The 25978-nt window shown below is 35.4% G+C and overlaps 1 protein-coding gene across 8 annotated transcripts in view; it reads left to right on the forward strand.

Moving 5' to 3' along the window:
• Positions 1 to 25978, forward strand: part of TNNI3K (TNNI3 interacting kinase) — a 285366-nt gene that overhangs the window by 108821 nt on the left and 150567 nt on the right. For 5 of the 8 annotated variants that reach the window (XM_079128911.1, XM_079128912.1, XM_079128913.1 and 2 more), the window contains 6 exons: positions 4467 to 4553; positions 5124 to 5180; positions 6155 to 6247; positions 6328 to 6385; positions 6509 to 6703; positions 7459 to 7563. In XM_079128911.1, coding sequence (XP_078985037.1) covers positions 4467 to 4553; positions 5124 to 5180; positions 6155 to 6247; positions 6328 to 6385; positions 6509 to 6703; positions 7459 to 7563 — 595 coding nt within the window. The remainder of the gene's footprint in view (positions 1 to 4466; positions 4554 to 5123; positions 5181 to 6154; positions 6248 to 6327; positions 6386 to 6508; positions 6704 to 7458; positions 7564 to 25978) is intronic. The other 3 variants (XM_079128916.1, XM_079128915.1, XM_079128918.1) reach the window with 3 other exon arrangements.

The raw sequence follows: 25978 nt of genomic DNA on the forward strand, positions 1-25978 counted from the left end.
TTGGCAAGGGATGATAATCAGCATTCATCATTTTTAAGGTGAAATGATGAGGGTGGAAGAAAACCATAGATCGTACCTCTTAAATAATTATGAACCCTCTATTTTGTGCATGATCATGATGGAGATACTAAACTGTCTTTGTAGCATCTTTTTGGACAAAATTGTAATCGTAAAAACCTAGATTTAGAAGGAACTATTCAGCAATTTGCAAGTTAAGAAGTTTGAGAGTAGAAATCACATCAAATGTAAACAGTAAAGGAACACAAGAAGACAAATTAAAGAGAAAGCATGGAATTTGGGGAATACACAGAGGGGAGCAAGAAATGAAAAAAGACTTCATGCTGGCAGGGAAATCACATTTGCCAAACCCTCAGGTGCTCCAGTGAATAATACTCTGAAAGTACAAATCATTATAATAACTGCATTAGGCTAATAACATAGCAACCTCCTATTTGGGTAAAATACTTGGATGTAGATAGTAAATTCTTAGATATAGGAAAACATTTTATTTAATTAGTGGAAGTTTGATTATCTCTGGATGTGTTCCATTAGTGTACCTTGGTTATTTGAGTGTATCCATTATCAGGAGTTTGGTTTAACGAGTCCATTTATTGAGCTCCCCCGAGGTGCTTTTCTGCTTAACTCCTTGTGGCCAAGTGTGGCAGAGCTGGGCCTTAATAGTTATTCAGATTTCTTTGCGTACACGTTAGTGGCTTCTCAGAGCAGTTCTAGCAGTGAAGCATTTCCATATAAGGGTGCCTTAGCCCTCAGTTAGCACGAGGTGGGAAATCAGACAGAGATGCCTTCCAGAGCTGAGGGGGCCTCTTGGCATTTCTCTGGCAGGCACATGCTTATCATCAGCCAGAACCCAGGCACTCATTAGGCTCTTGATGAAAAGCATCCCAGAGAAAATGCCAGCAAATTGTGCCACTGTGCTGGCAGGAAATTAAAACTGCTCAGAGCAAGTGGAGCCAAGAGAGCTGTTGAAATGAAAGGTAACATCAAGGGTGTGATCACTGACTCACACAGACATTCAGGATTCAGGATGCAGCTTTCTGCTTCACTGGGGAAAGCATGAGGCCTTCCTTCTCGTCTGTCAGCTAGAGTCAGTTCAACAGAGGAGCTGAGACAGGCAGAGAGGTGAATTCTGTGAATTAAGCTTTGCTGTGCTTGGGTAAACGCTGGGGGTTTGGGTTGTTTTCTTTCCCCTAAAGAAGTCTCTCCTAGGAAAACCAGAAAACAAGAAAAGTTTTTTTGTTTTTCTAACTCAAAACACTCAAAGACCAAATTAAGTTAAAGAAAGATTCCAAAAGCACCACATGGTGGTAGAGTCAGACAGAGTGGAGCAGGGCAGACAGAAGCTCAGAACCCATGAATCTAGCAAGGGACAAGTGAAATGACACCGTAATTCCAGAAGGGTATTTTGTAAGTGTTGCTACTTTAATGCGGAGGCTAAAATGGACAGCAGAGGAAGAATAGCTGGCAGCACCAACATGCAAGCAAGGGTCCCAGAACTCTCCACTGAACTGAATATGGTAGGCAGAGTAGTGACCACCCTCCTTGGAGCCTGTAAATATGCAAAGGGGAATTAAATTTGCTAATATGCTGAATTTATGAGAAGAGGCTATCCTGGATTTTTCCAGTAGGCCCACTGAAATAACAGAGGTACTTAAATTTAAAACAGGGAGACAGACATAGAAGTCACAGTGGTTTTGAAGCCATAGGAAAAGGGCTGCAAGCTAGAGAAATGGACAGTCTCTAAAAGTTGGAAAAGGCAAGGAAACCGATTCTCCTCTTGGACTTCCAGCAAAGAGTGTAGCTCTGTAGACCTGGAGCCCAGGAGAATCATGTTGGACTTCCAACCTTTCAGAACCACAGATAATAAACTTTTATTGCTTAAGTTACTAAGTTTACGGTAATCAACAAAAGCATCAATAGGAAATGAATACTTTCATATGCAGAAAATTTATCTGGAGTTCTAACAAGGGGTTCCCATGTTCATTTACTCCGGGGTAGGGGAGAGTAAGGCAAGAGAAGATCTCAAAGGCACATTTACATGTTAGAACTATCAGGCAGATTGCACTGTTCTACTTCATCTTGAAAACAGTCTTTCAGGGCTGCATCATCATTTCTAGTCTGTAGATTAGGACCTTTTTAAAAAAGTAAGACAAGCTGGACACAATGATGCACTCCTGTAATTGCAGCAACTTGGGAGGCTGACACAGGAGGATTGCAAGTTCAAGGCCAGCCTCGACAATTTAGCAAGGCCTTAAGCAACTTAGCAAGACCCTGTCTCAAAATAAAAAAAATAAAATAAAAAGGACAGGGGAAGAAGCTCAGTGGTAAAGTTCCCCTGGGTTTAATCCCTGTTCTCCCCAAAATAAAATAAAGTGTAAGACAAACAATATTCATCAATTAATTAAAATCCTTCAGTGGTTCCCCAGCTTATCTATACTAAAATTCAAGCTATGAACCCTAACCTATAAAGCTGTACTTCAGTAGGGACCTTGTTAGAAAAGCAACACTCACACCCTACTCTAGGTGAGTGCTCTCTAAGAGGAGATATCTCTCCAGCTCCTCACACCCTACTTTAGATCTTTTCAAACTGAATCTCTGAAGATAGGTCTCAGAAATCTGTGTTTTAACTTGCATTCCAAGCAATTTTTTTTTTTTTTTTTTTTTTTTTGGGTGGGAACTGGTGGTGGGGGAAAATTGAACCCAGAGCTTCCTAAATAGCTGGGCCAGCACTCTACTACTGAGCTGCCTATCCAACCCTCCAAGTGATTCTTACACACACTAAAAAGTTTGAAAAGCACTGCTCCATATAAAGGTAGAACACTCTCACCCTCATTTGTCCTGCTACAGTCACACTGGTCTCCTTTGTTTCCTGAACATGGCATGTTTGCTCTTTTCTTGGGGTTTTTATATTATCTTTTATCTCTACCTTTTGGGCTTTCCTTAGAAACTTGTCTGTTAGTCAATGTCATTCAGGTTCTTGAGTTCTCCCTGATCATGAACACACAAGAATCCAAATGAACAGTGCTCACGGAACTGGTCCCCATCATTTCGTCATTACCTATGTCTATTATTTGATAAAAAGAGAGAACCATCAGTCATGAATAGAAAGCTACAGGTGATAAGAAAATGGACATGAGTTATTAACTTGTAGATAGCTTGTATGTAAGTTTTGCTACAAGAGTTTTCATTTGTAATCACAATAGTTTTTATTTCTTAAAAAAAATTGTGGTATTGGGATATTACCTTTGGGAAAACATTTACTCCCAGTAAACATGATAACTTTCCCATCTCATGATCTTACAGAAACTAGTCATTCAAATTTTTTTGAAGGGAGGACTTGATAATCAAGCACTTCTGCCAGCATATACTTTATAGATTAGCTAGTTGTACGCTGAACCAGTGTTCACAATGGATCTTCTGTGATGGCTAAACCCTTGTGCTTTTCCAATTTCTAAAGTCTGACTAAAAATGGCAATGAGTTCTGTTGTATTTTATAAGTCTTTTGATAAGGTCTTTAAAGTTGATGGCTTTTCTCTTTTATAATTTAGCTTCAGGAGATTGTTTTTGTAGTGAAAACATAAAGGATTATCAAAGTTTTATTCTATTGAAAAATCAATGGTTTACTCAGAAGAGCATTTAACAGTTTTTATCTTTTACAATAATAAGTTCCTACTGCAATTAATCAACTCCAGAATGTCAGTGGGTTTCTTAATCTCAACATTCCAGGATGGGCAATTCTTGTCAGTAGATGACTTTCCCCCAACCCTTAGAACCTCAGAACTCTCTGCATCCACAGGGGAAATAAAGAAGGATGAACTGTATCCTAAAGTGCAAATTTGGAAGTGACATCACTTTTGCTTATATTCCCTTGGTGAGGATATGTCATAAAGCCACAGTTATATGTGAGGCAGATGGATATATTGTCCCTAGATAGGGAGCCATTCCCAGGAACAAAACAACTCTGTGAAAGAGGGCTACAAAATCTATGGGCAGTCAGCTCTTTGCACTACAGAAACCCATATTATTTATTTTAGCACTGTGCTTTACTGGAACTTCCAACTAAACGTAATGTGCAATCACAACAAATATAGTTACCATATATGTTTTGAACCCTTTTAACTATGCCCCTATTATATACTCTCTTAGTACTTGATATTTCCTCATTTAGAAAGTATTTGTATTTGTTCAACTATCCTGTAAGCTTCTTAAGGGTAGGACCATGGTTACCTCATGCATTGTATCACTGGTACCTACCACAGTGCCTCACATACAGTCATCTATAAATCATCTTGAATAAATGAATGAAGATATTAAATTTGTACGGCAGCATCTTATCCCTTAAGATATACCCTTTTTATAAGCTACCTCCAATTATTTTTTGGATTGATGATTTACTGACTAAATCAAACTGAAATTAAGATTCTTTGTTCTTTTGTCATTTTATAAAGGCCATGATGCCATTGTCACACTCCTGAAGCATTATAAGAGACCCCAGGATGAACTGCCCTGTAATGAATATTCTCAGCCTGGAGGAGGTACCACCTTTTTTTATCTAATTTATATTGCTGTGCAAATTGTGCCAAAAGGCAAACTTGTGTCTCTGTTATTATCATTCTGGGGATAGTGGGAGAGCACAGACTTTGTCATATTAACTTTATTCTCAGAAAAATTTTATCTATGTGATAATGAATTTAAAGAAGCCTTCATTTAGGCTATTTTCTAATACTCATTAATTCACAGTTTCTGCAAGTTTAAGTTTACCTGATCGGATGTGTATGAGGCTTGGGCAAGCGTAGGAAGGCTTGGGTAAGCTGAGAAGAGTCATTTTCCGTTTCAGTTATCTATTAAGGCAGGGCAGAGAATACTCATAGCCAGACACAAATTAAATCTGCTGGAGTCTGCTACAAATTGGATTTCTTTTTAATCTTTTTATGAACTTTTTAAATAAATACTTGTAGTACAGTTTCAGTATCCAGAGAATAGATTTGGGCCTTAGGCTATAGTTTTTCTTGGTTTCATCACCTGTTTCTTTTTATAATGTTGAACTTTTATGTAGGAAAAAAATGATTGCTACTTTCAACTCTATTATATAATTTGATTTCTAGATGGCTCCTATGTGTCTGTTCCATCCCCATTGGGGAAGATTAAAAGCATGACAAAAGGTACTTGTAAATGGGACAATTGTTATATTTTATTACTCAGGATAATTATTGCCTAAATATGATAACATTCCATTTTGCTTCACATATTACGAATAATGACTATTTTACAAGCATAAGTAATATTATCAACAGATCATCCTTCTCATAATTAACCTTATCTTTTATGCCTTTTCAGTTCATGAAGATATGACAGTGAAAATTTCATAGTTTTAAAGAATGATCGATTTTCATTGTGTTATTTAAATATTTGTGTTTTTGAATAAAATATAAGTTACAGATGTTACTGTTTATTTTAGAATTGGGAATGAATGTACCTTGGGAAAAAATAGGAAAAACGTAATTCTTTTTCCAAAAATAACTCAAATAATACTTTGGGAACTCTCTTGAATGTTTGCAATATACCAAAATTAATATCACTGGACCAGAAGAGTACAAAATATGATTCTGTTATCAATTTTTGTTTAACTATTTAGAATATGTGGTTCTTTAAAGATGTTTTTTAGTTTTGGGTGCTTCTTTAGAATACTTGGAGTGCTTATTTCCTGTCATTTAATTTGCATCCTATAGAGGTTTAGTTTATTGATATTTGACTTAACCTATTGATAGAGGTTGAAAGGATTGACCAGATAAGAACTTTAAAATGATATTATATAAACTGTACTCCAGGGATTCCATGTCCTGCGGGCAAGCTGGTTGATGATCAGATAAGGAATAAACCCATAGACCTGATAACAAAGGTGTAGCAACTGAGACAGAAAACTAACATGCTTTTAGCGTCAGTGGAAAAGGGTCATTTGCAATAAGGCTTTGGTATCTCCAAGTAGCCAATTACAGTTGGAAAATTAAATATTATTTGGGAGATGTTTGGGGTTAAATATACATACATATATGTATATGTATATATACATATAGAGTACACATCCACATATGTGCTTTTTATTCTTAAAAAATATAATGACAATTCCTGTTTGCAGAGAAAGCTGATGTTCTACTCCTAAGGGCTGGATTGCCTTCACATTTCCATCTTCAACTCTCAGAAATTGAATTCCATGAGATTATTGGCTCAGGTAACCCACGAAAATATAAGTCTACTTTAATTAAATGAGCTCAAGATAATACGTATTTATTTATTTTTAAACAATTTTAGGTTCTTTTGGGAAAGTATATAAAGGACGATGCAGAAATAAAATTGTGGCTATCAAACGGTAAGCAAACAAATGAAAAAATTATCATCTAGGTAAAATTGTGACCTTTGACAAGTATATACATGGCCAACCTCTCTTTGGATTCATCAGTTGATGAGAATTTCCTGTTGCTTCCATTTCTAGTTATCGAGCCAACACCTACTGCTCCAAGTCAGATGTGGATATGTTTTGCAGAGAGGTATCCATTCTCTGCCAGCTCAATCATCCCTGTGTAATTCAGTTTGTGGGTGCTTGCTTGAATGATCCCAGCCAATTTGCCATCGTCACTCAGTACATATCAGGAGGTTCTCTGTTCTCCCTCCTTCATGAGCAAAAGAGGTATGAGTCTCTTGTTCTGACTTATCCTTGAACATGGCATTTAACATAGCATTGAAATTACCCTGAGACATTTCTGAGGCTTTCTGATTGGATAAGCCTTCACCTTTGGAAACCTCTGAGTACTAGCAAGTTTGGCATTTAAATATGGCTAATATTTTATGAATAATTATTCTATTTCAAAAAAAAATAGAAATACCTCTGTGACTTCTTAATAGAAATTCAGTTGAAGATAACAAGTTCAAAGAATTTAAATTGGCAACTGTAACTTATTATGACACTATTTGACATAACAATAAAGTAGATAAGTATAAATTCAGAATAAAATAATTACCAAGGATCACCATATTTATAAAAGGAAGTATTAAAAAGAAATGATCTTGCGTAAGCCTAATTTGAATTTATTTCCTAGATCTTTGCATACAGTAATTAGAATGTGGTTTTATTCAGTGATTAAAATAGATCTTTACATTACCAAAATAATTTAAATATAATACAAATAAATTAGAAAATCAAGTACAATAGTTTAAATGCAAGGTATTGTATATCTGAGTTGAGTTGAACTATAACTAAGCATTTTTTGAGGTAGAAAAGTTATTTTTCCAGATTTGTTAAACTTTTCATTTAACCTTCAATGAATAAAAAATAGACTAAAATTACACAGAAAAAAATAAATCATACATACCTTGATTTCTTTTAAAAGATATGACATTGGTTTTGACTGTTTGCTCTCCTCTGAATCTATTTTTAAATTCCAGGATTCTTGATTTGCAGTCTAAATTAATTATTGCAGTAGATGTTGCCAAAGGTATGGAGTACCTTCACAACCTGACACAGCCAATTATACACCGTGACTTGAACAGGTATTTTTTTTCCTAATAATGAATGTAAAATTGTATAACTGACTAGTCTAGGCTAAAATAGAGTCAGCAAAGATACATTTTAGATTTACTGCAGATCAGGATTTTCACCCTATTCTGTGAACAAAGAATGGGCTACCTTAAGTTCAGGTAATAGAAAGTTTTGTCTTTTACCAAAATAGAAGGCTATATAAAACTGCTTCTCAGGCATCTAACAAATCTAGAAGGAATCCAGAAAGATAGTACTGCTTGTAAGATGCACCAACTAACTAAGTCATGTACCTCATGATAATGTTTCCATGACATTGGAATGGTGGTCCCATAAGATTATAATGGAGCTGAAAAATTACTATAGCTCAGTGACATTGCAGCCATTGTAAAGCGGTGCACCATGTTACTCATGTTTGTGGCAGCGCTGATGTGAACAAACCTACAAGGTTGCAAGTATAGAAAAGCATAGCACAAGCAATTATGTATGGCACAATTTTTGATAATGATAATTTAGCAGCTATGTTCGTGGTTTAAGAATTGGTGGTATACTTTTTATCACTATTTTAGACTACCACTTTGACTTACTAAAAAAAAAAAAAAAAAAAAAAAAAAAAACTACTGTAAAACAATGTGACATGTTATTCTGGCAGCAGCCTCATGCATTTCATGTTTACTGCATTGCTTAGATCAAGACACCATATTTAGTGATTGACCTATACTATTTAGGTTTGTGTAAGAACACTCTGTGATGTTTGCACAATGACAAAATGACCCGACAATGCATTTCTCAGAACATACCCTCATCCTTAAACAAACACATGATTGTACTTTTCAGGTAAGGAAAGTGAGATTAAGAATTAAGTTCATTGATTCTTAAAGAATGTCATGTCTTATACAAAGTCACCTGTTGGAGGAGGATGCTATTTGAAGTACTACTTTGTGCTACCATTTTGGTATTAGTAAATTCAGCCAAACTAGAGTAGGTTGTTTACCTAGTTTTCATGTGAAGAGCCTTATGAAATAGTGACTTGAAACAAATGTAGAATCAAAATGCCCCAATGGTGAAACACCAGGGGATTTCAAAAATTTTCTTAAATAGGGAAGCCTTTCTCCAAGCAAAGTCTTACACAAAAGGTCAATATACAAAATGGGACACCTTTGGTTAAGGCAGAGAATAAGGGTAGAAAATCTATTCACTTGAACATTTCCCACTTTTTAAGCACGGAGACCCCTGGGTCACATCTGTGGAATCCCAAAGGCACTATAGAGAATAGGTAGACAACCACTGATCTAGTTTATGAAACAAGTCATATTATTCCATACAATAACTTTGATTTTATGATTGTCAATAAGGTTCATATGGGTTCTCTATAGAGTCCTTCATACAAACTCCATAGTTTCAAAGCTACCAAATATTAATGAATTATTCTGCTCAACAACTATTTAGACATATACTCTGTTTTATACTTGGCACAGTAAAGTTCGCAAAGGGAAACTACCCCAGAATCTACTTTTAAGGGTTTTTCACATTTAAGAGGAAACAAGTACTCACGTAAATATATTTCAAGGTACAAAATAAGAAGTTCTATAAAAGATAGAGTGAAACTTTCTATAAACTTTTAGAACAAAGAATGCTAATTATTTCTGAGGAGTTCATTGTCAGCTCCATAGAAGAGGTGACATGTGAGCTTGGTCCTGAGGGACGAATAGAATTGGAAGAGCATCCTAGGCTCACAGAAGACATTTATAAAATAGATAGAGGTTAGAAAGTTAAAGGCATACATAGGAACTATGAATAACTTGATCTTAGTGTACAAAATAGATGTATATTTAGCATTTTAGTGTATGAAGTAGACAATTGGGAGGGAAGTATGGAAAAATGGAACAAGAGCACAGAAATCAGTGTAGGCTGGACTAGGGCTTAGACATTTTTCTGTTAGCAAAAGCAGGCACTAAGGATGTTTGAGCCGGAAATTACAAATCTGAGACCACATTATGGAAATAGTAATCTAACCTATAGTAAAACATAAATTTGAAGTAAAAGTAAGAACCTGCTGAGGCAGTTACTGCAATCTTCTACGAGAAGCAGTGAAAAGCAGAATTTCACTAGTGGCAAGGTGCAAATGAAAGGAGAGATAAATCTGAAAGTAGAGAGAAAATTAAATCAGACATGAAAGTGGTAGAATCTTAGAAGTAAATAATATGAGACTGATTTATAACTATTAAGTGATTTTCAAATACAAGTCATTTCTTCACTGTTAACTATAGGTTCTTTACCTCTTTTCAAAACAAATATTATGTTAATAAACATAATTTTTTTCTTTGAGTTTTGCTAACAATATTTAGGAAGCAGATTTAGATGATAAATTAACAAAATGCAAACTGATGATTATGAGTTTGGGGATTATTACTTTACCACCATAAAAATCTTTGCAAATAGTATTAAAGCAAATGAGTGATGACTGCAAGTTTTCTCTAGCTGTAACTCTTCATTTGTGAGACAATTAAATGTACATTCTGTTGCCCTGTAAGTGTAAATTGTTGCCATCAATTATACAGCAAAACTAAAAATATAAATGTTGACTAAAAGTGAATATAAAATATTTATTATATAACAGATATGGGTTTACACTTACCATTTTTGCTCCTCTAACATAAATGCTGAAATTGAATGAAAAATTCTTCAAAATTTATGAAACATAGATACTTTCAATATACTAGGTCCCGACTAGTGCATCTATTATTTGTGGACTATTTTTAGCAACCTTTAATCTGTAGCAACAATAAAACATTCAGTTCAAAAAACATGGATCCTGCCCCTCTAAGGGTTTACTACCATCTAATTGGGTAGATAGGTCATATATCCAGGAAGCAGCTAAATTAAAAATGATTAAGAGCCAAAATGGTTAAATAGCTATTTTAGAAACTTTAAAACATCAACTTTAACTGGATTCTAAGTCAGTAAAAGACCAAGTAGAGTGGAATGCCTCCTGGAGGTCATGGAGCTAAAACCAGAGTTTGAAGAATGGGCATGATTCTTGCCTCCCTCGGTTCCCAGCATATTCACTCTTGCTTTTCAGAGTACTTAAGAAGGCCCACTGAAAGAGGTAGAGGGAAATGTGCATGTCAGAGTATGTGGAACTCAGATACTGGTTTGCCTTTCTATCAACATGATCAGCTAACAATTTTTATCTCCTCCAATACTCCCAACAAGGCAGACTTGAAGGTCAGAGACCCTTTATTCTTCATCTCACATTTCCAGAACTGAGGATAGTGTCCACACATAGAGGATGCTCAATCAATGTATTTGTAACTAAAACAAATGTGTGGAGCATGTTTAGGAATGTCATTTTGGGAAGAAATGGGCTAATTGATGCAAGTAGAGCTACTTTTGTATAAAATTTGAATAACTTGTTAAATTCCAATTATAATTTTTAAGAAAAGAAACCGTTTGAGCTTATTAATAAGCCTATAGAAAAAGAATACATCTATATTTAGATTTGGGGTTGCTGATGTTATTTGACTGAAAAGAAAGAACCCTGGCAAGTAAAGCCTCTCTGAGACTTATTATAAAGTTGGTGAAGTTAGTTTTGATCTTCAGTGTATACCAAGGGGAAGCTCAAGGAATGAGTAAGGAAATAGTTCTTTCCAATGATTATGAGAATGGCAATGATACCTACCATTTATTAGCCCTTACAACATGAAGAGGACTCAAGACTTGGCCATATTCCCATTTAATATCACAGCAATTCTGTGCTATAGTTGTTATTTTCTCCATTATACAGATAAAGAAACTGACTAAAGAGACTAATCTGAGTCCCATACCCATTGTGCCCATAACACTGTATTTTATTTTCACAACAACAAAGAAGTCTGTTGACCTTGGATGGGCATCTGTAGTACTTACAGACTTTGCTATTTGTACTTCAGTCTTTTATAGGCACAGCTCCTATAAACCATAAACCATTTTTCATCTCATCTCATGCTTCTATGTTTGGCTTTATTTCTTCTTCACACCCTATCTTAGGCTGGTGTGGAGCAAAGGTTGCATTCTTACTCTGATAGGTTTTATTTGGCCCAAAGAGTTTAAATATTTTAAAGCATTCATAGCTTTAAGCAGGAATATACTAATTTGCTATGGAACCCATCATCTACTTATACCTACCCTAATTTTTTTACATTTATCTTGTGACATTGGATTTTGCAAATCAAGGTTTACAATTAAAGACTTTAAAGCTTTTTACTTAATCGAGTAGTCTGTGTTTTCTTGGAAAAATACATTTTCTAAATTGTTTGACATTGAAATAGAAATATTGCTGCAAATATATACTGATCAAATGACTGGTCTTCTCCCGGATAAGACTATACTACCTTATAACAACATTGTAAGGAATGAAATAGTGATACCTCCTTTATAAAATGGCCATAGTACACACCCATGAGATTTTATAAATTTTGAAGCACTACACAACTATCACTTATTGTTCTTAGTCACTCATTTGTTCTCTTACATAGGGAGAGGATTGACAAAACACTCTACAATAACCTCATACATACAGATACCTCTTTTTATAAAGCACAACTAATTAGTTTGCAGTCTAAAACTGAGAAGGACTCACTGCTGGTTTTTGAGTGTCAGCTTATTCTGGTGAGTATAAAGGAAAATAATTAGTGATAATTTAAAAACAGCAAACTTTCCAATGTTGAATGACAGATAATTTAAAAGGACAAATCTTGAAGGACTAAAAGAATCTTAATTTTAAAGATAACATTTAAGTAAATTAGTGAAGATTTTAGGACGTATCAAAGAAAAAAACTAATAGAAAATTTTAATAGTTGTTTTTAAGTTGACCTATGTCTGAGCCATTCAATTGAAAACAAAATATAAAACTCTTGCACTTTAAAACAACACAATGATCAAGTAAAATAAGTTATGTTGTTTTTCTAATATAGCTGTAGTCTTCATTTGCATAGATTAGAGTCCCATTTTCAGCCATTCCTTTGACTTGTGACTTTTCCAAAAAAGAACTTAGCATCCATTGACAAATGCCTCCTTGAAGAGACTTCATGCAGACCAATTAACTGATTACATTTCAGTACTTTCAGAAGTCCTACAAAAGAACCCATTGAAACTCTTGTGAAATCCTTGACAATTCTGTTTTTGTGATTCTCTAGTATAAAACCAGTAATCACAAGTGGTATTTTAAATTTTGCAAACAATTGTTTTTATTAATTTCCATTTTAGAAGCAAGTGCGTTAATTAATTAACATAAGATACTTATTGAATACTTGATTGACCCACTGTCTATGCTATACTCTGGAATATAGCTGAGAATGAAGGATCATAGCACTTTCTCTATCAGTTTAGAGCCTTATGAAATATTTCCCAAACTTCCTAGTCATAAGAATCATGACGGCCTTCTTTAAAAAAACAAATGACAACCAAACATTTTTTTAAAAAATTAAAAAACAGGTTCAAAGACCATATCCCTTGAATTGATTGATTTGAATGTCTTAGGCACACTTAAGAGTCCATAGTAGATAAGATTGCCATCCACTTTTTGTGATCCAGGGACTAGAGAAAATATCATAGAACTGTGTTTCTCAACTCTGGCTACACAGATTCACTAAGCAAACTTTAAGAAAATATTGATGCCGATTAAATCATCATCTGTATATGTGGGGACTGGGTATCACATTTTGGGAGAGAGCACTCCAGGTGTTTCCAGTAGGTAGGCAAGTTTGAGAACCACCATCTATTCTGATGTCAACTACTCCTCTCAACCATTTGCCATACCATTTCATCTTTCTCTGTTGTCAGAGCAGAGTGAAATATTAGGAAATTGAGTCATAATGTAACTGCAAATGTTTTAAATATCATCACTTTAAATAAAGTATTATCATTCATTCATTCATTCATTCAATAATTAGTGCAAAAGTCAGAGATCCATAGACTCATGTACTTGTGAGTATGTCTCAAGCCCCATCAGTTTCCATGAATATTGTGCTATCTATACTAGACCCTTCTAAAGTATTTAACTTACTTATAATTCATTAGCAATACTAGAAAATTCCCAGGAGCGTAGAATCTTCACAGGGAGCCAAAACAAAAACAAAAATTTCAATATCAGACAGTTGCAGTGTACAACAATTCTTGTGGGAATTAAAGAATATAAACCTTAGTAGAATAGAGAATTTTACGTGCAGGTTGAATATTATTCATCCAAAATGCTTGGGACAAGAAATGTTATAGATTTTGGATTTTTCCAGGTTTTAGAACATTTTCACAAAGTTTACCAGCTGAGAATCCCCAACCTGAAAACTCAAACTTCAAAGTATTCCCAAATTCAAAACTTCTTGAGCATCATTGCAGTGTTCAAAATCTTTGTATTTTTGAGGCATTTTAGATTTTGCATTCCTGGATTAGGGATGCTAAATGTGTAATAAATAGATAAACAGATATACAGATATACAGAGTGAGTTTAGGACTTCAAAGCTTAAGTACTGCCTGTAGTTCTAAAACACTTATGTCCAAAATTGTCACCATAAGTCATATTTCCAAATTGATACATTTAAAATAAAATAACCAGTTACAATTGCTATCAATTTCATTATTGCTCCGAGTAATGTTGTTAGGATTGTCCCTATGCATGAGGTCACTCAGGACTCATATTCAATATGTGACTTATAGGGTCCCCTTGGAAATCATCTTCTTTGAAGGTAGCGTAAGTGGGACAAGAATATACAAGTTGTTTGTTTGTTTGTTTGTTTGATAATTTACTCATAAAGGTTTAAGAAATTAGAGAAGATTTACTTTCAAAACTTAATAAATATTAACCTTGAAAAGCCATTTGTTATTTCAATAGTGAAAGAATATCACTCTTACATTGTGCAGATTTTCTTCTGCCTTATCTTAGATTTCTTTGAATAACTAGCAAGGTGATTTTGCTATTTCTATGAGTTCAATCACTCTTCAACAACAACAACATATAAATAGGGAAAACTAAAAGTGAACTCTAATTTTGTGGGTTCTAGAAGAGCTCAAAGTTTGATTCTCCTACTTTCTCTATACAATAATTATGTTTTTTTTAAACGTATTTTTATTGTAAACAAATGGGATACATGTTGTTTCTGTTTGTACATGGAGTAATAGCATACCATTTGCATATTCATACATTTACATAGAGTAATGATGTTTGATTCATTCCGTTATTTTTTTCCTTCCCCCCACCCCTGCCACCTCTCTTTTCCCTCTATACAGTCCCTCCTTCCTCCATTCTTGTCCCCCTCCCCCCCCATTACGTGTCATCATCCACTTATCAGTGAGATCATTTGTCTTTTGGATTTTTGAGATTGGCTTATCTCACTTAACATGGTATTCTCCAATTTCATCCATTTGCCTGCAAATGCCATAATTTTATTATTCTTTATAGCTGAGTAATATTCCATTGTATATATATATATACCACAGTTTCTTTATCCATTCATCAATTGAAGGGCATCTAGGTTGGCTCCATAGTCTGGCTATTGTGAACTGAGCAGCTATGAATATCGATGTGGCTGTATCTCTGTAGTATGCTGCTTTTAAGTCCTTTGGGCATAGGCCAAGGAGTGGGATATCTGGGTCAAATGGTAGGTCCATTCCAAGTTTTCTAAGGAATCTCCACACTGCTTTCCAGAGTGGCTGCACTAATTTGCAGCCCCACCAGCAATGGATGAGTGACCTTTTTCCCCACATCCTCACCAACACCTGTTGTTGCTTGTATTCTTGATAATCACCATTCTAATTGGGGTGAGATGGAATCTTAGTGTAGTTTTGATTTGCATTTCTCTTATTACTAGAGATGTTGAACATTTTTTCATATATCTGTTGATTGCTTGTAGATCTTCTTCTGTGAAGTGTCTGTTCATATCCTTAGCCCATTTGTTGATTGGGTTATTTGTATTCTTGGTGTAGAGTTTTTTGAGTTCTTTATAGATTCTGGAAATTAGTGCTCTATCTGAAGTATGAGTGGCAAAGATATTCTCCCACTCCATAGGCTCTCTCTTCCCGTTGCTGATAGTTTCCTTTGCTGAGAGAAAGCTATTTAGTTTGAATCTATCCCAGTTATTGATTCTTGCTTTTCTTTCTTGTGCTATGGGAGTCCTGTTAAGGAAGTCTGAACCTAAGCCAACAAGGTGAAAATGTGGACCTACTTTTTCTTCTATAAGATGCAGGGTTTCTGGTCTGATTTCAAGGTCCTTGATTCATTGTGAGTTGAGTTTTGTGCAGGGTGAGAGATAGGGGTTTAGTTTCATTCTGTTGCATATGAATTTCCAGTTTTCCCAGCACCATTTGTTGAAGAGGCTATCTTTTCTCCATTGCATATTTTTGGCACCTTTGTCTAGTATGAGAAAATTGTATTTATTTGGGTTTGTGTCCGTGTCCTCTATTCTGTACCATTGATCCACCTGTCTATTTTGGTGCCAATACCATGCTGTTTTTGTTACTATTGCTTTGTAGTATAGTTGAAGTTCTGGTATTGCGATACCCCCTGTTTCATTCTTCCTGCTAAGGATTGCTTTAGCTATTCTGGGTTTCTTATTCTTCCAGATGAATTTCATGATTGCTTGCTCTATTTCTGTAAGGTACGTCATTGGGATTTTAATTGGAATTGCATTAAATCTGTATAGCACTTTTGGTAGTATGGCCATTTTGACAATATTAATTCTGCCTATCCAAGAACATGGGATATCTTTCCATCTTCTAAGGTCTTCCTTAATTTCTTTCTTCAATGTTTTGTAGTTTTCATTGTAGAGATCTTTTACCTCTTTGGTTAGATGGATGCCCAAGTATTTTTTTTTTTTTTTTTTTTTGAGGCTATTGCAAATGGAGTTGTTTTCCTCATTTCCCTTTCAGCTGTTTCATCGCTTGCATATAAAAATGCTTTAGATTTATGTGTGTTGATTTTATAGCCTGCTATTTTGCTGAATTCATTGATGAGGACTAGAAGTTTTCTGGAGGAGGTTTTTGGGTCCTCTAAATATAGAATCATGTCATCCGCAAATAGTGATACGTTTTATAGGCCAGACATTTAGATTGGCACATACCTGTCATTGTGGTATCTAATTCATCAGAGCTCAATCACAAGAAAATATCTGTAACTTTATAAGATACTAAGTAATGTAAACTAGCTGTGTGCCATAGGAGAAAGTGAGTTTTGATGGGTAACCAGAAATCTGTGTGACACAGACCCTATTTACACAATTGATAACAGGTAGGAAGCATTCAGTTACTAGGAATAAACAAGAAAGCTGGTCCAGATTTTTTTATGAATCAGTTCCAAAAATAATGTTAGTTTCATGATAAATATTTTTGTTTATACAAACATTTTACAATGATTAAACTAATACCATTAATTGGTTTACGCAGTGAAAACTACTTAATGACAGTATTATATATAAATTAATTTCAAAATAATTTTTCTCATTTACTTTTAAGTTAAAACCCAAGATTACCTTTATGAATGTAGGAACATATGTCTTTAAATCAAAATATGGCTCAAGAGAAAATATTATAAGTATATAATAGTATGAACTAAGTTATGTAAATTTAAAAGCATAAGTCACACATTGGCATGCACTCTACATCAATGACAAAACACACAGTCACACATATTTTTCTATAAGAATGAAAATAAAAAACAGAAAGACTATGAGTATTACATTCGGAAAACCTCGTTGTTCCTGAACCAGCAGAAGGTGCTTCTTAACCATTTAGTGCTCCAAATTAGTTTATTCACATATGCAAGCTTCACTCAGGTGTTGATGTCTGGTCATAGATTCTATCTCTATGTCTGATATTCTCAGTTCCCATTTGAAGTTTACTGTCCTCAGCTCTCAGCTTCCAGAAAAACAGTGAGTTTCCTCTGATCTTAAATTCCTCCTCCTGGTTATTTTAAAAGAAATTCATCGTTCAACTTACTCTGTTTTTTTTTTTCTTTTTAATGGAATCACCCCTGCTTCTCACTTAATTTTCAGTTTCCAGAGGGCCAGCAATGTCCCAAACATTGTCATCACTTTTAGTTTTGGTTCGGTTCCCCCAACCTGAGCCTCACTTGGAAGCTCCTCCCACTTCCCTACACCACTACTACAGTGCCCTGTTCTGAGTTGTTCTCTCTTTGTACTCCTCTAGAAATAGCTGGAGTTTCCTCCTGAGACCAGTTAAAACATTCTTCTATCAGCTGCCTCCATTAGAATGTCTCATTTAATTTTGGCTGCATCTGCTAATTCTAAAAATAGTGCTCTGAACACCTCACTAAGTAAATTTCCTTGGACACATACTCCCTTTAAACTAAAATAGGTATATATAAGTCAGAGGAAAACTCATTCATTTTGCCTGCACTATTATATTACTTGCACAAATCTTGTCAAATCTACTGTCTCTTGGGGCACCTTCCATTACAATCTTTCCTCAGTCATCCTGGCCAGACAAATCCCTAAACCTTACATATTAGAGGTGGGTTCTAAGCAACTATAAGACATTAGAAACACTACACAAGTGTGTGTGTGTGTGTGTGTGTGTGTGTGTGTGTGTGTGTGTGAAAGCACAGAAAGTCAAGTACTAGTTTGGCCAAAACTAAGAATTGTGGGATAACAAAATTTGCTTGTGTATGGTATTTATATCATACGAGTACTTTTTGTGGTACAGTGGTTTACTCTGCTGCCTCTTTCCTAACACATCACAGTCATACCCTGAGAACTCTAAGGCCAGTGGGGAAGAAGTATAACTGTTTTACCTTATCCTTCTCAAGGGCTGAGTGTGGAGTAGAAGTGAGGCCTCTCTTGATCCTCTTAAGCCTTTCCAATGCTTTCCATGACTGGCGGTGAACTTACTGGCCTGTGCTTTTCTAGATATTACTACTGGCCCCTTACATTGCTATTTTCCATTCGTTGGGGATATGGTCTGTATAAAGCCAGCTTTTGAAAATGTCAACAAAGGCTTTCCTTTATCTGACCATTTCTTTCTGCTCTCATTTGTGGGAGGCCTGTGAATGCCCTCTTGGCACTTTGTCAATTTCCTGAGCAGCTAACCTGTCAATATTGATATTAATACTGCCTTGTGGTATCTGTGCATTTCTGACTTCATAATTTTCCACCCTTGCTTGCTGAGATTTATTTATGTTACAGTGTTCTTAAGATACTGAGGTTTCACTGCAACTGAATAGGGACCAAGGGTCAGGACTGCTAGCTAATAAATGAAGAACAATATTTCTTTTCCATTGATGAAATTTCCAACAGCTAACTATATCTTGAATGTGCCCCAGAAATTGTAAACTTTCTTTTCTTGTTGAACATTTCCTAAATATTCCTGTCAATTTTAAAAGGAAACATTCTTTCAAAAAATATTAGTTTTCTCTGGCTTAAGGTTCAGCATGGCCATATCTAGGGATCTGTGTTAGTGTGTAATACTACCCTATTCAAAGACAAGAGGACAAATGAATTGGTAGTACAGGTTCTGGATCCAGGCCATGCACATTAAAATCCCAGCTCTGCCACATCCTGTGTTCTTAGGAAATTTGTTTACCATTCATTTATGGTAATAATTATACCTAACATCAGATTTAAATGAGAAAACACATTAGCAATTATTATCATTATTTTTCTTTAGTTTTGAAAGACCATTTTACTTATTAATATTCTTGGATGTCCAAGTTTGTTTACTGAATTAAATACTTAAAGGGGTCTGTCTCCTTTTTTTATTGTATGACTGGACTTACACAACTGTACTTATAATATCTCAGATGGATAATACCTTCTAAAAAGATCTTTTCTAAATAGATGGGGGAAATAAATGGATTGTTCCACTGTAGGTAGCTTTCTATAAAGAAAAAAAAGAGAATTTAAATCATAGTATTTCCTTAATTGAGACCTCTCATCCCTTCATGGTTCAAAGTTGAATCTGGGATTCAGTCTGACACTCCCATTAGGTAGATGCAGATCTGGAACAGAATTTGAATTAAATGTGACTAAGGATCAACAGGGTTATTTTATTATCTAAGATCCTTCTCAGTGATTCTTGTTTCTAGGGCTCATTCATAAACTTAAGCATACAATTAAACACAATTCCTTTAGTTACTCAACAAGCACTTGCTGACAAACAATGATATAGAGGGGAAAGTGTGATCAGACGCACATTCTGGAGGTCAAAACATACAGGTAGAAGAGACTCTACTTTTAGAGAGGGTGTATGGGGCATCTACATGTTTTGGCAGTTTTCCTTTCCTTTGTCCAATGAGCTTATTCAGTGACTTAGTTCAGCAATTATCCTTCTCACTATAAAGATAAAGGTGGATGTTTTCTTTTCCTTTTTTTTTTTAACAACTGGTTCTTTAAAATATATTGTTTTAGATGTCAACAGAACTTTATTTTGTTCATTTATTTTTATGTGGTGCTGAGAATCAAACCCAGTGCCTCACACATGCTAGGCAAGTGCTCTACCACTAAGCCACAAACCCAGCTCCAAGGTGTATGTTTGCAAAATTAATATTGAAAGCTTAATCCCTATCCTTTCTTCAATGGTAAGAGAAAAGGAATAATTCATCCAGTTGCACTTTCTTGATTCCTAAGAGACAATCATTTTTTCTTATTTCCATTCCTGTTCTTACTGTATCATTGCTATGTTACTTAACATCTTTCTGACTCAAATTCCTCATTTGTAAAATGTAGATAATGATCTCTATGTCTCCATGTTCACATAGATACCTTTGTCATTAATAGTGGTGCCAGGTCAACAGTAAAGGGAGGGCTGTAGGGAGAGAGTCTATAAAAGAAATGCCAATATAATTCATATTAATTACGTGCAACAGAGTTGCCAGAAAATCTCAGACTAAGATTCATTTTGTATCCAGCTGCTGGGCCAGTACTATTTGCAGGGTAGTCAGGATTATCTTCATCCAACTAACTGGAGGTGAAAGATTTTATGGTGACTAAATGGTGTGGAGAACGACATACTTTTTTTCCGGGAATCTTATGGTTATCTTGACCAGCATGGAGAAAAAAGCATGCAAGCCACAGAATGATTAGAACGCTTTCATCCTGGAGCAATGATCTTTGTATCAATTACATTTCTCGCCTGTACATGAAGAACTGTATTTTCAGACACCGAGCCTTCATTTAATGGCTTGAGCAACCTACAGAAAGTTGGTTAAAAGCATGCCTGGTTCCATAGGTGAAATAGTGTCAGGACATTGATGATGTCTGCCTTCTCTTCTATTGGGAGGGAAATCCCCCTTCTAAATTCTAAAAATAGCAATTGGTTTTCATTAACTGTTGGTTCAGAGTTGAGGGTCAAGGATCTCCAGTGACCCCTTTCTTTGAGAATGGAGCACATTTTAATAGGCTTTTTCCTGTCTATGGTCTATGAAAGATTTAGCCTCAGGCAGGATCCTGAATTGCTGGGGTTTGTAAAGGAAAGGATTGATTACAGGCTTCCTCTAATTCTTTCTCCTTCTTTAATTTCTTTTTTTCTCATTTCAGACAAAGAATGAGAAAGATATTTTGAGTCTCCTATTGAGACACAGGTAGCCTTACAGGCAGACATTTAGCATTGAACTTTTATTAACCTTCTCTGGTCTTGACAAAGTTTCTTTTGCTTCCTAAGTATGAAGCTAACAAGTTATTTGCAAAGCTTGTTCTTGAGCACTGCAAGCAGTAAAGAGAAAACAAGAATTGTGGTGTTTTCTTTTGGACTTTCTCTTTTGCTCTGCATCTCTAGCATTTTTTTCTGAAAAAACACATTTAGTATAGGCCATAACACGTTATTCTCTTTTGAGTAACTCCTTTTATCCATCCTTGATGCTTCCTCCAGGAAGTCTTCCCACATATTCCTACAACAATCCATGCTCTAACTTACCTCAGAATTGCAGGTGTCACTCTATTAAAATTGCTTGTGTCCTTGAATACATTCTCTGCTACACACTAAGCTTAATTGGGACAGGAGCTGTTGATCTTGTACCATTTTATTCACAATGCTTCAGAGCAGTGACTGCTCCATAGTTGAAATTCAACTAATATTTCCAAATGCATGAATGAATTACTAAAAATTCAAGGAATATAAGAATAACAATAATAATGTGTCTTTGTAACAGAAATTTAATTCAATGTTTTATAGGTATTATGTAATTAAATCCCAATAACTCTATATGATGGCATTTAAAACATAATGACAGAAGAGATTACTAAAATGACAAAGCTAGTAAATGGCAGACTAAGATTTTTACACATGCTACATGGTCATGCAGTCCAAAATATGGGGATATATACCACAAAACAGGAGTAACTGACTGATAACAATATATTTATCAGGTTGCCTTAGCAAAGAGGTCCCTAGTCTATAGAAATCATAACAGAAATGAGAAAAGAGTTCTCAATATTAAAACATTCCATAGTATTTAATAGAATGAAAGTCATTCTTTTGTTCAATTAAAGCTAGTATTGCACAAGTCACTAGCCAGGCTGTTTTAAGCTATTGATAGTTATTTGCATTCTATTATCTAAAGCCTATCCAAAATAAAAAAAGGAAAGGGGAAAAAAAATCCCAGAAAATCAGGAAAGACAATCAGCTGTTTGACTGATCTGATTTTCTAATTTACTCAGGTGAAAAGTTAGTCAAACAAACTGGTTTTGTAATGTAGACGTAGCCCAAGAATATTTGATGATTCTCAAGAAAAATACAACCTCCTGAAATTCTAGTGATTTTTAGTCACTACTGACCATGTAGATTTGAACCAATACTTGCTTTTTCTAAATGAATTGATTTTCCTTCTCAGAGGCAACATTTTTATTTTCTAACCTGCAGCATTTCTATGCCTGACTGGAATATTTTTGCATTTGATTAATGTTTTCATTTGACTTTCAATGAGGTCTCAAAACAGTTTGGCTTGTCACAGTCAAATTATTTAAATATTCCTCTGAAAAGAGTATGTGGGAACTAAAATCAGATTCATGTGAACCTGAAAAAACAGTGGCAACATTTCTTGAACTTGTTATATTTTTATGTCTAAATTAATCATTTCACATTTTTGTTTCATGTTGATTCTCAGCTCCTTCAGTACAGTGACTGTTGAATGCCTTATTGAAAAAAAGTTTTAATTTTTTTACTAACCTCAGAAGTTAGTTTCCAACATGGATTTGTGTTCCTTTTTAATATGTTCCTTGTGGTTTCAATAGCTCAAACATATGCCTTCTACTTAGAGAAATTAAAACTTGCTTTGGTTTCTTTAACACAAATACCTAAGCCATTCCTTTCATTTTTAATTACTCTTTACACTTTCTAATTCAATATGGTCAAAACTGGTTAGAATTCCCATCTCTGTTGCTAACATTTATGTCATGTGAAAGAAAGCACACATAAGAGAATGCATATTGTATTTTTCCATTTATAAACTTTTTTTCCTGTAGTTCCAGAGATTGAACCCAAGGCTACATGCATACTGGGCTAGCACTCCACTATAGAGTTACATCTACAGTCCCAATATATATAATTCTTGAACATGCAAACTAACCTATAGTGTGATAAAGAAGATGAATAATTTCCTAGAGCTGAGGGCTAAGAGAGGGGTAGGCTTTAAGAGGGACAAGGAATCTTTTTAGGGTGACAGAAATGTTTTATATCTTAAGATGGTGATTTCACAGGGGTATGATATATGTTAAAACTCATCAAATTATAATCTTTACATACATATAGTTTTTCCTTCTAGTGTGGACAAAAGTAAATTGCCTAATATGGGCAGTAAATGCAAAACAGTTAAATCCTTAAAAAGAGTAATATGCAAAGTAATATTAATTGGTACCTTTCTAATCATGAATAAAAAGGGTTTGTCCTTTTTAAGACTTTAAGAAGGAGAAATAGTCATTTGCCAAATAATCACACCGAGGATATCAAAACTAATTCCAAGTAAAGAAGAAGAATCAACATAACTGAATTGGAAAAAGAAAGGTTTACTCAGATGCCATCAATGAATACAAATCTGTATCACACTAAGGTTAAGATAACTATCTGCAAATGTTAGCATTCAGTCAAAAGACCCTAGATATTGACAGGAAGAGAGAAGAGAGAAAGAGAGCTCCTTTGACACATGTGTTTACCCTCTATCAATTTTTTCAGGTTCTGGTTTGATGCAAAAGACGTTTGTACTAGTTTTTACTCCTTAGCTAAAATAGTAAGAACATGCATTGAATGGTAAAAAAGAAAAAGAGCCCAGAGTGTTTACCTATTATGATTTGGATCTCCGGTTTCTCTTAAAAGTTCCTGAATTCAGTAATATCCACAGGTGAAATGATTAGATTATGAAAACCATGACCTAATCAGTGAACTGATCCAGTTGATATATTAATACTTGGAAAGAACTTGTGCTAGGTGTAGGCAGGTGGGGCATGGCTGGAAGAGGTGGATCACTGGGGATGTGTCATTGAAGAGTTGAACTTCCCTATCCACTTCCTGCATCCCAGCTATAATGAACTGAGCCCCTAACCGCAGTCATCATGATGTATCTCGCCCTGGACCCAGAGCATGGAATCAGCTGACCATGGATAAACCTCTGAAATTATGAAACAAAATAAACCATTCCTCTTCTAAATTATTCTGGTCAGGTACTTTGGATCCAGTGAATAAAAAAATGCTAACACAGAAATTGGTACTAAGCAGTGGGGTTGTTGCTATGACTAATCTGAATAGGTGGTTCAAAAGCCTTTGGAACTGGTTTCCAGGAGGAGTTTGAAAATGTTTGGAGATATAGGCTGGATAATCTTTAGAATGTTTAAGTAAAGCTTGTTGGTCAATTCTGGTGGGAGTTCAGACCAAAATGCCAAGAGAAATGCAGACAGTAAAGACTTTTCATAAGGTTTCAGAGGGAAATAAGAATTGTCTTGGGAATTGAATTAGAGGTCATTTCTGGTCACATTCTGGCAAAGAACTTACCTATGTTTTGTCCACGTCCTAAGTCTTTCTGTGAGGCTGAATTTAAAAGTGATGGACAAATTAAGCTGGCAGAAGAAACTTCAAGGTAGCACAATATTCAAGCGGTGGCATAGAAATTGCTGGCATTTTGCTAGGTTTATTGTGAGAATGGGGAGCAGAAAGCTGAGAAACTTGATTTTAAAAACACCGTTTGACCAGAAAAGTGCATGTAAAATGGCCAAAAAAGGTATGACGGTTGAACACATTCCCCCACTAAAGAGAAGTTAAATGCTTTGCACAGAGACAGTAGGAAAGATGACTTTTCCATTCATCTGTTGAAGGGCACCTAGGTTGGTTCTGACTATTGTGAATTGAGCTGCTATAAACATCGATATGGCTGCATTACTGTAGTATGCTGATTTTAAGTACTTTGGGTATAAACCAAGGAGTGGAATAACTGGGTCAAATGGTGGGTCCATGCCAACATCTATTATTGTTTGTGTTCTTGATAATAGCCATTATAATTGAGTAATAAAGAAGAATAATATTATGGCATTTGCAGATAAATGGATGGAATCGGAGAAAATCATGCTAAGTGAAATAAGCCAATTCCAAAAAACCGAAGCCCTGATAAGTAGATGATGATATATAATGGAGGTAGGGGTGAGATGGGAGAAGAACAGAAGAACTTTAAATTATGTAGGTGGAAATGAGAGGGTGGAGGGGGTGGGGTTATGAAAGACGGTGGAATGAGACAGACATTATTACCCTATGTACACGTATGATTACATGAATGATATGAATCTGTATCATGCACAACCATAGAAATGAAAATTTGTACCCCAATTGTGTACAATAAATAAAAATGCAGTCTGTAAAAAATAAATAAATAAAAGAAAGATGACTTGAGGGAATCTCATGATTTGCAAGATCACACACATAGACTCCTGGGTATAGAAGTGAAAACTCATTGAAGAGATCCTGGGGTCATGCTGGTCACACAGGAGGGCCTAGAAAACTGTTTCCACCTGATTCATTTCACCATACTATGCTGGCTGGGCATTCAGAAGCCACTGAAGCCATGGTTTGAGAGGACCTGTCTAGGGAGTAATGAAGGTGGCAGCAGACCTTGGCATCACACCTGGTACTTGTTCTGTAAGAATATAGGATATTGGAGTTAGGTGCTCATCAAGGTTTCCACTGAGATTACAAAGGAAGGCCTAGGAGGCCAGGCAAAGTGTAGCAGGTTCAGGGTCCCTGCAAGCTTCCCCTGAGATGGTGATGTACAAAGCCCAAACTGGAATAGAGACCCTAGGAATTAAGAGATGTAATGATGTGGAACATCTGTGAAGGAAAGCTCATGGCTGTGGAGAGAGCCAGGCTAAGAGAGAGGCCATGAGCACTGCAACCTGCAAGGCCAAAGGGGCGGGGATACCTAAGCCCTGTGGAGAGCACATCTTTCCACGATGTGCCCCCAGATGCCGGATG

This window comes from Sciurus vulgaris (assembly GCF_902686455.1).
Source record: "Sciurus vulgaris genome assembly, chromosome: 1".
Taxonomy (NCBI): Eukaryota; Metazoa; Chordata; class Mammalia; order Rodentia; family Sciuridae; genus Sciurus; species Sciurus vulgaris.